The 16,166-nt window shown below is 36.8% G+C and overlaps 1 protein-coding gene across 1 annotated transcript in view; it reads left to right on the forward strand.

The window, feature by feature from the left end:
• The window catches only part of Stpg2 (sperm tail PG-rich repeat containing 2), a 436,171-nt gene extending 424,096 nt beyond the window's left edge, over positions 1–12,075 (forward strand). The window contains exons 13-14 of the mRNA XM_021158500.2: positions 6,397–6,545; positions 10,950–12,075. Of these exons, the coding sequence (XP_021014159.1) occupies positions 6,397–6,545; position 10,950 (150 nt within the window). The 3' untranslated portion in view covers positions 10,951–12,075. The remainder of the gene's footprint in view (positions 1–6,396; positions 6,546–10,949) is intronic.
• The last annotated feature ends 4,091 nt before the right edge of the window (positions 12,076–16,166 follow it).

Genomic DNA, 16,166 nt, shown 5'->3' on the forward strand with positions numbered 1-16,166 from the left:
ATGTACATATACTATATACACACGTATATGTATATATGTATATGTATATATGTACATATATGCGTGTTTGTATGTATATGCATATATATGTAGGTTTATGTACATGTATATATGTATATGTATATATGTACATATATGCGTGTTTGTATGTATATGCATATATATGTAGGTTTATGTACATGTATATATGTATATGTATATATTTATGTATGTATGTATGTACATGTATATGTATGTATATGTATGCATATGTATATATATGTGTGTGTGTGTATGTGTATATGTGTGTGTGTGTGTGTATTCAAAAACACACACACACAAGCAGTAAAGCTAAAGATAGTAAATTTAGCCTATATTGCTTTTGATAACTTGCTATGTTTTAACATAATTGTATATGGAGATTGGCTTACAAACAAAATAAATTTGCTCCTAAATTTTTGAAAGCTGGAATTCCAAGGTCAGACTGCAGTGTGGTTGGGTTTTGGTAAGAGCTCTCTCAGGCTTGCATATGACTTCCCTGGTTTTACATCCTCACAGAGCAGAAAGCTAGCTATCTTCCTCTTTGTCATATGATAACACCAATCTCTCTCATGAGCGCTGCCTCTAAATACAAGAACCTAGCTATTGAACCACTTTAGACCAACACACTGGGCCTAAGTTGTAGAATGTGAGTTCTGGGGACACACAAACATTCTGTTTGTGGCACTGTCACACCACTTTATTTCCATTAACACTGACAAAATATAGGAATAAGATGAGGACAAAAGGCACAGAACATTTGAAAAAGGGTAGGAACACACGAAATTCCTGGATAAATGAAGAAACTCCTTGGTCAGTTTTGTAAAACTAAATGTGCAGATATTCGACCTAGTAGCTACTCTTCTGGGTCCATAACAGAAGTGTTTACCTGTATGTATTAGCAGACATGTACATTGATGGACAGTAGCACTAACTTTTATAGCTGAAACTAGAAACTATCTATAATGATCAACAGAAGCAGTTTATAAAGTGCTTTACTTTAGTGTGTTTATAAAACGAGTACATGGAAAAAATGAGAAGAATACTTAACCACAGGGATCTGTATCCCAAGCCTAATGTGAATGAATGAAGCCAGACACAAACAGAGGTCCTCTCTGTGGCTACAGTGAAGGTGTGAGGTAGACTGAAGGGATGAGTCTGGGTATAGACACAGGGGTTTTTGGAGAACTGGCAGTGGTTTTACTCTTGAGTAGACAAGTACTGCTTCTATAGAAGTGCTTTTCTGAAAATCATTATAATTTGTTTGCATATATATATATGTATATATGTGTATATATATATGATACTTTAAAATCAATATCGACTGAAATAATACATGAGAAGTTTGTGATAGTTAAATCTGTGTAGCAACAATCTAAAATGGGGAGTAAAGAAGATAGAAAAGTAACACACAATATAATTTTAGCAGAGGATTTTTCTAGAAACTGACAGAGTGACCAAATGATCTCAGAATGTAAACCAAATCAAAACAAAATAAGAATTTTATGTGTTTTAATGTCAGATATAGTTTCGAGTACTGTACGAAGCTTCTGGAATAGGTAAGAAATAATACAGGACATAATTATGATGCAATCCATGCAACAAGTGAGAAGCAGAAACGTGCGTGGCAGGCTGGGACAAGCTGAGGTAGGCAATATTGAAATCCTTCAAGGGGTTTTCAGAGTAAGCCTTTCTGCATCTGAAGAGTCAGGATGCGGGAATACAGTCTCAGATGGGTGGGAAAATGACGTAGTGTGGGAGGGTGGATAAATCAGGAGACAGGACTAAGTTTCCTCCTATAAATATGCTGCAAATTCTCTGCAAAGGATAATTCAAGTTCTGGTTTCCTGACTCTGAGGTATACCCCGATGTTGCACATCATGTCGCTTTCTGGTACCCTAGAGTTGTTTGAAAGAATGAAGCATTAAAGAACCGTATTATATAATGATACTGAGAGGAAAAATGAAAGACACTTAGTACTATAAGAGCATTGGGTAGAACTGATATATTAGATGATTAGAAGGCCACAAAATAGCTCACTAATACATATTTAAAAACTTACAAAATTCTCAATAGTTTGGAATTGTCTAACATCAAAGCAGACATTGCTGTGTCTAAAGGTAGTTCATTGCTAGACTAGCACATGCATAACATGTAAGGGGACTTAGATAGAATTCTGAGCATAAAACCCAGCCCCTCCCTGGTACTCTCACTCCACCTCCTCCCATGCCCATCCCACTCATGAGCTGATAGCCTTTCTATATACATATGTGTAATCATCTGCATGTGTATGCACAAACATGTAAATACACACCATTGAGTCCATTTTCATTGTGTATACATGGCTTCAGGGCTGACCACTCTACATTGGACAGCCAATAAGGGGCTCATTCCTTGGAGAGACTAATTCCCCTTCTCCCAGCAGTCTTTAGTGGCCTGTACTCTTTGTCTACGGGTGGAACCCTACAAACACTTTCTCTTCCATGTTAATATGCCCATCCCTTTTGCTGTTGTTTAGTCTTGTTTATGCCACCATCTGTACTGAAGACTCCCTGGTATTCTGGTTTAAAGTTTTCGGCACCGTCTCCTGCACTGATCCCTGAGTCACAGACTCCTTGGCTCACCCAAAGAATGAGACATTGTTCTCCACAGCCAGTGCTCTTAACTGTCGATCCAGCACTCCGGTCCAGAACTTCCATTTGTAGAGGAAGACAGATTTTAATGACCACACCTGAAGAGTAGTTGAATGCTAGAGAAGCAGAGAAGAGACTTCACTGTAACGTTGCATGTTGTGAGGCGCGAGAGATGGTCCAGTGGTTTAAAGTACTTGTTCTTTCAGAGAGAGGACCCAGGTTCAATCCCCGGGACCCAGCACCCATGGCCTCAAACCAGTTGTAACTCCAGTTATAGTGGGTCCTACTCTCTTTATTCAGGCCTTGGAGAGCACCAGGCCCATTGTGATACATGGGAAATACCCAAACACGTAAAATTAAAAAAAAAATACGATTTACACATTGGTAAATGTATTTGGAAAAACATCCAAAGGTTAATATTTTAATTTTTGCATGAAATATGTTTTAAATGTCCCTACCATGTCTCTTTTTTATTCTCCCTCACACATGAAGAGCTATAAATTGCTATAAACCATTTTATGACATTATTAGGTCTATAATGTATCATAATCTTTCACTTTTAAGTACATCAAATTTTATCTCCTTGCAAGGAAGGTATTCTTTCCCGAAACTACAAAGCAGTGATTAACATTCAGGGATTCTCACATTGTTACTGTTCTATTATCTGTAATATAGATCATATTCCAATTCCCCTAACTGTTTGATTAATATTTCACATCCAGAATAAATCATTAGTCACTATATTCCTCTAACCACCTTTTCTTTGGAAGAGGTTTTGATCTTAGTATTTCTGGACTGTGAATTTTTGAAGTTATTTGCTAATAGTTTCAATACTCCTATCTATCTATCTATCTATCTATCTATCTATCTATCTATCTATCTATCTATCTATCTATCTATCATCTATCTATCTATCTATCTATCTATCTATCTATCTATCTATCTATCTATCTATCTATCTGTCTGTCTGTCTACCAATCTATCTACACACACATATATATAACAAAAGTAGCAACCCTATTATTTTCTTTTCTCACAAGGAACAAAGTAATTCATTTAAGAAAAAAATATGTCTTATTGTTATTTGGAAAGGCATTCATTATTCTGGAGAAGAAAATATATACTTTTAATCCAAGAAAGCATATGAATAAATATGTGCTAATAATCCCTTGTGATGAAACTGACTTAGGAAATATATTTTATGGCACATAGTGAATATATACCATATTATTTATAACTTTGCTGAAAGCCATAACCAATAGAAAATTAGAACATATTCAAATTTATTTCATTAAGTGTTTGAGACAGAAACATAGCTTTTAAACGTGGATTCACTGTCCCTCAACTGTAATTCCTGCCTCAAGTACATTCATCATCATTTAAAGGAAACAGCATATATGAATTGTTCTTAGTTCAGATTAATTTTAAATCAGTTTTGCAAGCCATATGATGCATAATATAAAACTCTTAAGTGGACATTAGGCTCCTCTTTGCTGCAGGAATGTACTTTCTGACACTTTGGGGTTTTAAAAGACACAGTCTGCACATGATTTCTCTGAAGCTCAAATACACCAAAGTCATATGCCACATTCAGGGCTATCTTCAGGCATAAAATGATAGAAATGAAAAATGACTGATTCCCAGTCTCAAGTAAGGGTGGCAAGTTTCTCCTTCTCCTGCTTGCCTGTGAGTTAGGAAGAACAGAGTTGTGGGTTAGAACTGAAGATTAGGTGTGCTCTTCCACATCACTTCAGCTTAGTCACTCAGTATCAGACTTCTGATGGTTCTCTTTGGTTATCACAGCATCTGCATGATGGCAGCATCACTAATGCTGTTTCTCTCTGGCTTCCTAGTGGAACAGCTCTGAAGGCTCTTAGTTCCTCACTGTATTGCTTTGGTCCTTGGTCCAGCGATGGGTGGCTGGTGGTGTGGGCTGTGTTCCATGAATCTTCTTCTGTGCTTTAGTGTTTTGTTGGTTCAGCTTTCTAGTGAGTTCAAGTCCTGTAGTGCACACATATCCTTCGATGTTACACGGTTTGGAGCCACACACTCTTAACACAGTAAAGTAATTAAGGCAACATTTTATTTCCTTGTTTTACTAAATCTAAAGACCATTGTGTAAAGTTCATCTTAGGCTTTTGGAATAATATTCACTGTCTTGTTTGAAGCAGTTGTCTAATTTTTATAATCAGGATGATTTTCTGAAATAAAATTCTACACAAACCAACCAGTAATATTTTATGATTATACTTTTAAAATATTTACATTTTAATTTTTATAGGTACACAATGTCTAGATGATATGTTGTCATTTACTGTCTATTAATACAAACTGCTCATTCAGACTCTTGTGTCCTGTTAATATGCCCATTTTTGAAGTGTAGGTTTGTCATATGATGCAAAATGCTGATACTTTAAGCCACCTCTCTCTCTAATTCACCACTGTGTTTGCAGAATGAGCATCTACTGCCTTAGATAGTTTAGACCTATGCTTTTCTCTCATGTGTGGTGCCCTTGTTTTAAGGGAGGCCTCCCTTATCTGAAATCTTTAGCATGAGGTGTTCTTAGGAAAGGGCCTTGGAGGAATCTGTGCCCTAGTGGCCTTGGTAAACTGGTTATTTCTTGTTTCTGATGTAGATGGAGCCTTAACACACCCACTCTGTCTCTATGTTTTTGTGTATAAATTCAAATGTACTAGTATCTCAGCTTTTGGCCAATCCATGACATCTTAGTATTTCAGAATTAGAATATTATTATTCTAATCCTGTTTTTCGGTGGGTAAGAGTGGCAGGAGGAGAAACACTCAGGAGAACACGTGACTCAAAGGCAGCACAGGCTTTATTTAGGATTAACCCACAGATGGAGGAAAACTCTCTAGAGCAGAGATTCTCAACCTTTGGGTCTTGACACCTATGGAAAACTATAAGCCCTAGAATGCAGAAGTCTCAACCTCTTTCCTTAAACTGCTCTTCTCAGTTCCCTGCTCTTCCATAAATTCTATGGTGTGTGCTCAGTGGGAGGGCAGCATAGTTGGAAAGGAGGTGTTGCCAGGGCTATGTTACCACTGCGTGCTAGTTTTGGTCTGCTCACATACCTGATTACATTTAACACTGACAGCAGTACAACGCCAGAGTTATGACTTCCAATTTTACCATCCCAGTGTATGATTTCACTATCTCGATTTTACAAATGTTTCCAAAAAGACACGTAGATAATAATGGGTGAATAAACATTTCATTAATTTTAGAATTTAGTCACTTGTAAATTTGCTTCAAAGTTTTTCTTTTCAATATTTTCATTGATATATTGCCTAGGCAAGGTAAATGACTCATATTTTCCTAGCTCATGTTCATAATGCTGAAATAATATTATACACGCACATTTATAGACATATACTATATATATATTATAAGTTGTAATTATAGCATATTTTGATATATAATATGTACATATTATATATACTATAATTGTAGCATATATTATATTATATATTATAATATAGTATATATAATATACAGATAAAATTTTAGCAAGGATATTAAGTAAGATTTAGTTAAGATCATGACTAATACCTTTTTTACATGTTAAAGAACATTTATAAATATTAATCCAAATTGTATATATGTTAATGAATGATATAGTGAGTTAATTTGTATCGATGAGACCATTGTTCATTTATCTAAAATGCCTCCTTTAAGGCATATAGATAATATAATTAAAATAAATTGTTTCTTTTTTATCCACAGCTCAGTCCATTTTTAAGACATTCTCTCCTGAAGAGAACATACAATGTCACTCTACCGTGTTCATCCTCTCCTAATAGAGAAAATACCGGTTGTCCATCACAAAAAGCCACCCAAAAATCTCAAAGAGAGAAATCACAGTATTTTAACTGGTAAGTATGCTGTACAAGAAGTCATGGAGAGACATGTATGTAACATGCGCTTTCACTGCAGTATTGGTTATACCCTTGACTTCCCTCAAGGTGAGCAACCTGGTTTATGATGCTAAGTAATCATTAGGAGATAAGAGGGGAAAATCCACTTCATGCTTCTACATTAGACTGCTAATCTGCTTTTAGTACCTGTTTTTCTTTTTGTTTTTAATGGCAAGACAAAGGAGTTACCTTAACATGATTAAGTTATGGAATCTTAATTAACTAGTTTTGCAATACAAAAATAAAATATATTTTAATAAATTATAGTCAATTCATATTGTGCTTGAGCCAGATATTTTTGGATTGTATGATAGCAGAATGAATATCTTCTGAATAAATTGTACCTCTGTGTACATTTAGAAAAACAATAGATACTCTCTTATGAAGCAAATAGCTTACTAGCTGTAAGCTAACCACTGAATCCCTCACAATGACTATGATAATAACTCAGGCTTTGATTATTTTGTAATGTAGGATAGGACTTAGATTGAAGGTGCTGTATCTAAAGACTCTCCCGGTTCATGTTTATACTGTTAAAAGGTATTTTACTGTAAGGCTTGAGCACTTTTATATTAATTATTACAGAACTAGATTCTAAACAAACAAGTTGTTTATCAAGTTAATAAACATCTAAACCTTCAAATTCTGATACATCACAGAGTACTAGAGAAACAAATTAAATTCCTTATTAGTATCCCTGAGATCAAATATAAATAACTCTGATATTTACATTTATGAAGGTTAAGAATACCCAAGTTAAAATATTTTACACTATATGCTAGAAAATATTTCAGACATTTTAAGCTAAATAAAATATTCTGGTTTTTATTTCTTCACTGTTTTGTAGTAAGTATAAAAGTATCTGTGGTTAAAAGTATAATTCTATTGGTCACTGATGACCTATATTGGAATATCTGCAATTTACATGAGTGAATATATAAGTATTTTGTATAGAAAAAGCAATGTTCTTGTTTTATTTTAATTTTTGGAAAATGTTTTTTGCTAAATTAAGGAAATCTAGCTTAGTAAATATTTTCTTTCTGCATATCAAAATTGCCAGTATCTGTCTCCTACTCTCCTAATGAGCTGTTTTGCTTTGAAGAGTGTGTCTTTTATCTTCTTTCAGAGCTTCAGAATAAAACAAAACAACGGCCCCCACACAGACTCAATGTTCCACATTGCCTTCACCTTCTTCTGCACTGTTCTTTGATGTTTGCTAATAGTTGGCATGGTGTAATTTGGTGGAGATTTTTATTAGTCATAAAAATTATAGCCTATTATATTTTCAAATATTGCTGTTCTATATTCCTTCTCACCCTGACTTCACAGTCTGGTGAGGAGCATTTTTGTGCCATGTTTAATGAATCCCACGTGTTCTCATAAGCACTGTAACTACTTCATTTCCGTTTTATTCTCTGTTTTCTGAAGAACTTCCTCTAGCTCTTGAACCGTCCATCACCTAACGTGAAGATAAGTCCATCTACTGTGTTCCTAATGGAAATCATGTTTTCATTTCAACTCCAAAACTTCCCTTTGACTAGTATGTATAAGTTTTGCCTTGTTGGCATTGGTCATTTCATTCTCCATAATGTTTAAACCATAGAAGGCAGCCCTGACTCCCACTGAGACTTGGCCCTGCTTATAGGCTCTGTCTGCCTTCTCATTTCTGTCTCTTCTCCATATCTGGCAAAATGGCTAATACTTTGCTTCTATCAATGTTGCTTATGAAAGCTTACCACACAGTTGATGCTCTGATGCCCATGTTCCTGCAGCACAGACAGCCTGCACAGGGATGTGTAAGAGGCTGGTATCAGCCTCTTCAGAACATGGCTCCCTCACTTGTCAGGAGATGGAGTTCTCATCACTCACTCACTTCTCAGGCACTAACCCTCTGTCACCGGGGGGAGGGGGGGTGGGGGGTGGGGAGGCAGTCAATGGGTTGCCATGCCTGCCTTCTGTCTGCTTTCCTCCTTCTTGTGCGACGGTTAGACACTGTGCCACTGGTAAAATCTTTAGCTGTCATTTTTAACACTACTTTTTGGTCTGTGGGCCACATGCACATGGGCTTTGAAAAATATCTTCCATTAGAGAGCAGTACAATGTGGGGGTTCCCCACGTGTTCTTTCTGTCTCTTCAAGTTCTGCCTGTAGGACCCTGAAGATGGCAAAATCTGAGCTTAGTCTCTTACCCACTTTGTGACTGATTCCTCTCTTTCTAAAAAGTTACTTATTTATTATGTATTCACCTTACATCACTACAGGTCATAATCCTTCCCCCCTTTCCCCTCCCATTCTCCTCTGAGTGGGTGGGTATTCTTTCAGTGTTCCCTCTGCCCCGACCCTAGCATAACAAGTCTCTGGGAGGCCTGGCACATCTTCTCCCACTGAGGCCAGACAAGGCAGCCCAGCTAGACGAACATATCCACGTACAGGCAACAGCTTTTGGGATAGCCCCTGGTCCAGTTGTTTGGGACCAAGCTGCATATGTGTGGGGAAGCCTAGGTCCAGCCTGTGTATGTCCTTTGGTTGGTGGTTCAGTCTCGGAGAGTCCCAAGGGCCATGTTATTTGACTCTGTTGGTCTTCCTGTGGAGTTCCTATTCCCTTTGAGGCCCGCAATCCTTCCTCCTATTCTTCCATAAGAGTCCCCAAGCTCCATCTACTGTTTGGCTGCGGGTGTCTGTCTGCGTCAGCTGCTGGATGGAGCCTTTCAGAGTGATTTCTTATCTCCTCAGCATTGCCCCATTGATTCCCTCACAGGGATCACAGGCTTGCCTTAGATTACGTGCTCCTTATCTCTCTCCACAGGTCCCTGGTTCTTCTGGCGATCTCTGTGGCCTCCTTCCTTGATGTGTATTTAGACAATAATGTTCTTCGTAATATGATTTTTCAGATACATAGTCTATAATACATTGCTCATTGCCATATCTAACACTTCTTATTATCATAATTCTTTAGTGTTTTCTCTTTTGTGTTTCAATTCCTGAAACCCGGTATCTTCAGTGAACATTTACAACTGTAAAAAAGGGGAATCATGGGTTTTTTTTTTTTTTTTTTGATGGGGGGGTTCGAGACAGGATTTCCCTGTGTAGCCCTGGCTGTCCTGGAACTCACTCTGTAGACCAGGCTGGCCTCAAATTCAGAAATCTGCCTGCCTCTGCCTTCCAAGTGCTGGGATTAAAGGTGTGTGTCACCACTGCCCAGCAAGGGGAATTTTATACCCAGTCTCCCAGTCTTCTGCAAGGATCTATTCTCTTTATGTTAACATTTGTACTCATTAGTTAAATTCAGCATTACAGATGATCAAGAGGACCTCCTCCCATCTTCTCCATGTTTAGACATGTTTGCCGTTGTCAGTGCAAACCCTTAGAGAAACCTGCCAGATTTCCATTTAGGAATATTTTGGACTCCAGTAAATCTGATGGAGTCTCCATCTTTACTTAAATTTCTGGGAAAAAGCAAAGCATGTGTAATTATGACACAATTAGAGAGAAGGTTCATGCTCTGCTGAGCTACTATACTAACTCTCAAGGAGATGAGTGACACCATCTGCTGACACCAACCCAACCCAAGTGTGTGTAACAGGGGAGACATCAAGACAGCAGAGCAATGTTGTGTGGTTGATAGAAAACAACCACCTCTTGGTTTGGAAAGTCATATCAGATGGTCAGAGGGATGGAACCTGAACAAACTCTCATAATCTCAGGTTTCCCTCTATCAAGTCATTTGTATTCAAGGGTTTCTTCCTTAGAAGGTATCAAAGCAATATTTGTCATGTATAGTCTCACAGACACAAAGCTTAGGAAAAGGCTACCATTTCTCCACAGATTAATCCTAATAGAGCTTCCTACATGCTACAAGCATATTATATAAGTAACTGCACTGTGCTTATTGCTGCTGTAGCAGCACTGTGAAAGACCTCTGCTCCCAGACCATTTGTCCCTCCTAATGGCCAGTGTATTAAGTTAGACCATAAAAGAATTAAGAGCATATTAACTGGTACTCCCTCTTGACTCCCTCTCAGGTTCATCTCGTTAGATGTGCTACTCTTGGGATACAACGTCCACATGGTTGCAGGTTCAGATCACACACTAACATCCATTTTTATGAAGCCCCAGTGTCCAGCAGACCATTAGTCCAACCCAAAGGCCATGTTTCCGGGGAGGGACTACTTGAAGCTCCTTAGTTAATTGTGTGTGTTTTTTTAAATAAAGAAGCACATTTTAAAAGGTATTCCACAGTTAGGATGCTTGGCTGAACTGCTATACTGGTTCCTTGTTTGGGATAATAAGAAGCAACCAGAAAGCATATGTGGGCTCAGATAGAGGCACAACTTATTGAAACAAGTTTTCTTTCTTCTTTCAGAGATGTACTTCCATTGTGGTGACATCCTACATCAGCAGCTCAAAGGACAGTATCCATTCTAACCTCTACAAAGAGGAAAGTCTGTTGTTGTAGCAAATTTAATTCTATTTTTCTATCAAATTTCTCCATTACAGAAGATATATAAATAAATAAATAATATATATATATTCATATTCTCCATTGCATTCTTTGTAAACACATATTTTTGATGCCTCCATATGAAATGTGGGCTTAAATAAAGATGTCCAATGAAAGCTTATCTTTTTTAATTTTAGAATCTGTCTCTCACCAGAGAGTGCATTGATGCTCTGAACATAAACCATGTAAACGTAAAGCAAGTTCTGTTATTTTGTGGATGTGCTACACTCCTGGCTAATTTTCTTATGCTCTGTTTCTCTAAAAATCAAAAAGTATAAAATGAAAAGAATCACAAAAGTATTCTCTATGCCTCACTTTATGTTTATTTTATGGGCAAGTAGGAGAACAAGGGAAAGTAATTAAATTGTCAAAAACCCTTTTCCATGGCCTGTTGTTTGGGAAAATGGCTATTCATTTATTTTTCTGTAGCAGAAGTATATGAAAATCTGTATGGGTTAGGTTTTGGCAATTCTGCACACATTACAACATGTGCTTCTATGATGATAATTATTATCTTTGATTCCTAGTACTTGATCGATATTTCTGACATAGTTGATCTGGTGGTAATGAATTTTCTAAATTTAAATTTATTTGCAAAAGTGTTTTTGACTTCCATTTTGAAGGCTGGTTCTGCTGAGTGCTGTTCATCACCTGGGCTGGTTGGATCTCAGGCAACTTGATGCTCACTTGTGGGCTTTCTGTTGAGAACTATGCTGGAAGTCTAGTGTAAATTTCCTAGTGTGTGGCTTGACACAGGGCTCTTCATGTTTCTAATTCTATCTTCTCTTATAATTTTGAGTACAGCAGGCATCACTGATCATCCATTTGCCATAAGTCTACTTGGCTTTTTCCTTTGAGTTGCTTGTGTATAGAGAGATATCTGTATCTCCAGAACATCCTAAAATCTCTAGGCTTAAGGAATTTTTAATTCCTGTTTCCTTAACCTTCTGAAATTACGGTAATGGGAAAATTAAATTAATGGCATTCCATCTCATATGTCTTGGGTTTTGTTTTGGTTTTGTTTTTAGTTTTTTTAGCCTTATCCCATCTCATCCATTCTCTTCCTTTCTTTTCTTCTTTTGCTTTATCTGGCTCGATTAACTCAAAAGACTTGTTGTGTTCTGAAATCCTCTTCTTTGTTCTAGTTTGTCGTACAAGATAAGAACAAGTGTTATCACACTGATTGCAAACTTGGCTCCCAAGATCTGACATTTCAAAATGTGTACATCTCTTTGTTGAATTTTGGATTCATATTCCACAGTATTTTTAACACTTATTTTTATTGCCTATCTACTTCCTTGGCATCTCAAGAGAGTTTCATTATAATCTTTATTTTGAATTCCTTTTGGATATTGCCATTTGAAATGCAATTTCTACTGCTGCAGAATTACTGTTGTTCTCCTTTAGAGAAGCCAAGTTTCCTTTTGTGGATGCTTCCTTGTGCCAGTGGTGTATTCTTATGCTCTAATCATCACTTTTCCAATTTTATGGAGTAGTCTTTGTGGGAAAACAGTTTTGCTGTTAGGTGGGATGTAGGGCATCAGTAAACTGGGTGCTTCATCTTTGAAGTAGAGAAAAATCTAAGTTTGGTTTTGATATTATTTCTTCATTTTTTTCAATGTAGTCGGTATCTTCAAGTGTGCCATTTATCTAGAATACAGCAGGAAATGAAGTTAGTCATAATTTTTTGCCATGGATATGAGGTTCCATACATGTACACATCTTCAATGAAATAAACATTTGATAACATTTGGTTGTGTTCAGCAGCTGCTAAAGTTTCAATGTGTGGAAATACTATCTATTCCCAAGTCCCTTGAGAAGAAATATCAGTTATAATGCCAGTTACTGAGCCCAAATATATAAAGGAAATTTTACCCAGGACCTTCACAATGAGTCACAAGTTGCCCATGGCACCAGTAGTTACAGCTCTGAGACTACAGAAGGAGCAAGTGTGCTAGGACTTAAGCTTGTGGCTAAGAAACCTGCTGGACCTAAACCTACAAGATATTGAACATGGCTGCAGAAGACTATGGCTCAGTTTCCATCTGGGCCCAGCTGCTAGCACCTAAAAAATAGGTAGCAATACAAGAACCCTTTGCAGAGTTTTGGCTTCTATAGGATGAAACAGATGAAGTAGGTTCCTAGGTAGCAAAGCAGGTAGGAAACCCACCAGGCAGGCCCCTACAATGGATGCACTGTGGGATCATAGAATTCTTCAGCAGTTTAGTTCCCTGCCTGCTGCTATGATTGGGGTTGGTGACACTATTCACCTTGCTTTTCACCTGGCAGAATTAGAGAGGATCCCACTAGAAGATGGGATTATGGTTGGAATTTGTTGTTGTTTTTTGTTGGTTGGTTGGTTGGTTTGCTTTCCCTTTACAATGTTTGCTTTCCCTTTTGTATCTCCTCATTACTATTAGGTTTTCAGGCTGGTTTTCCTTGTTGATTTTCAGGGTTCTCCCTTTCTCCCAATCATTCCTAAAATTCAGTTTTCTTGTGTTACCTTGGTTCATGCTCTGTCAGATTCATGTTCATCACATCCATATTACAGGTTAACATATTAATTCTCAAAATCTTGGTAGATGCTCTGTTATAAGTAATATTTTGTAAAATAAATTAGTCACAGAATAATTTAAGTCATTGCTCACATTTCAGATGGATTATTGACACTTTGAGGTTTAATAAAGAGCTACAGAAATTATATAGATAGTAATTGAGTTATCCATGTATTTGAAAATCAATGTAATTTCTAAAAATTCAAGGGCTTTGGAGATGTTCCAATTCTAATTCAAGACAGTCTGTTGCAAAGCATCCTCATTAATGTACCTAAGATGAATCAACATTTTAATGATTAAAACAACAAAACAATAAAACAGAATAACTCCTCAGTGGATAAGTACTCTTGTGTTGAATTGAATAAACTGAACTAAAATGAGTTGTAGAAAATACCTCAAAACTGCCAGGCACCGGAGAGAAGACTTTGTTCTCAAGTCTTAGCCATGGAATCCTAAGCAAATTGCTTAATCACCTTTCTCTGTATTTTATGGCCAGAACATAAGTCATTCAGCGTGGTCATCAGTAGTTCTCTATCATAGATGCTCGATAGCTCTACATGCCAGAGAATATGTCATAAAGAAAATAATTCAAATGACAATGAAAATCTTTTTACAAAACGTGAAGCTTGTATTTTTTAAAGAACAGTCTCCAGTATGCTCTAAATTGTAGAATGCATGTCAAGTATATAGAATTGCCTGAATATTCCAAAAAAGATCTAGTAAAAAATAAATTACACGGTTCATATGAGACATAAGGAAATAATGTCTGAAAGAAATATCATAGGAATAACATGAACTCTGAGATTTGTGAAATTGGAGCTTAACTCTGACAGTTAAGTTCGTGGAGGAAATAGTGTCTCTGGAGCCCTATCCATGAGCGCATTCCCTATTGAGTAAGCAATTAAGATGTTGGAAAAATTGATCATCAAGCAGCCTGTATGATGGAGAATGCTTGTAATCAGAGTGGGGCTAAACTCAGTGTAACTGTTTTCTTATAGAAAATGCAGCTCTGGCTACAGGAACATGCACAGGGAGACCAGCATATGACAACGAAGGCAAAGTGGTTAGTGATGTAGCTGAGGCTGAGCACTAAAGATTGCCAGACATCCACCTGAAGCCTGGAGAGAGATAGCGAACATTCTTTCCTTCAGAGCTTTGGGAAATAAGCCCTCATGTTATTAGATATTAAAATAAGCTTTGGGAAACAAGAAAGCAATGTGAGTGATTTATAGTCAAACAAAGTCTATATGTAATATTGTAATAGTTTTATAAACAATTGTCAGAAATGGAAATAGAAACAAACCACAGGTGAACTAGTACTATAAACTGATCACAGAATTCATTTCCTTTACCTATTCTGCTTTTATGTTCTTTGTGCCTATTTTTAGTTTATTAATATTTCTAATTTTGTATAATAGCAGTAAAGTACATGTGTCCGTGGGGGAGAAACATTTTAAAATTTACTAAGCAATTTATTAAATGGCATTATTCAAAGTAAACTTGTGCTTATTTCCTTTGTCTTCTCTATTTGAATAGCTTGAACTTCATTCCCTGTCCTATACTATCTGTGACTATTAATTTTAAAACTTCTCCCTACAATCTATTACATCATTTAAAAAGACCTCTATAAATGAAGAACTGTTTTGTTCATGAATAAAATATCTCCTGATTTAGACTTTTAGTTTCTAGATCACCAGTATGTTATTGTGAGCCTTTCTAGGGGCAGATTCGTCTCTTCGGATAATTGCCATGGGATGTTGAGTGCCAAGTGACTGACTACAGTTATAAACTCTGACCTAAACTTTCAGATATGTCAGGCCAGCATGATATGTTCTTTGAAAAAAAGCAGGCTCCTGTTATCTTACAGTCACTTATCTCTTGCTATCATTCAAGAAAATGTTGGTTGTGCCTTAACCAGAATTTACCATGTCATGTGCCACTGATAGGATAAATTGTGTGATCTTACTTTACCTTATATAAAGAATTTTCCAGGGAGTTACTTCACACTTATGCCAGAGAGACCTCAGGTGTGATCTGTGTGGCAGGTAGATGGGTTCACAGCTTTATGAAGATGCTGGTTAAGCATGCTGTACATATTGCTGAGTTAGTTCATGCTGTGTTTATTTTAATCCTGCTTTCCCATTCTGTCTCCTGTACCTGTGTATGATTCATCTTTACCTATTAATTGTTACCTAGGATCATCCCTGGGCAAATTTCTTTATCCCCTGTTTTTCTTTAGTGCTAGAGAATTCAGTTCTCATCACTATCACTTCAAATCACCAAACTATTCCAGAGCTAGATTCTCTATCTGTGATATTTGATCATTTTTATTTCATTGTCATTAAGCTTCCGGTTTTCTTTCCTGAAACTTTTCTGGCTATTGACCATATTTTCTTATCCTTTCTTCTTTCTTTCTTCCTCTTTTTCTTTCTTCCTTTTTTTCTTTCTTTCTTTCTTTCTTTCTTTCTTTCTTTCTTTCTTTCTTTCTTTCTTTCTTTCTTTCTTTCTTCCTTCCTTCCTTCCT

Source organism: Mus caroli, chromosome 3 (assembly GCF_900094665.2).
Source record: "Mus caroli chromosome 3, CAROLI_EIJ_v1.1, whole genome shotgun sequence".
NCBI classification, from domain to species: domain Eukaryota; kingdom Metazoa; phylum Chordata; class Mammalia; order Rodentia; family Muridae; genus Mus; species Mus caroli.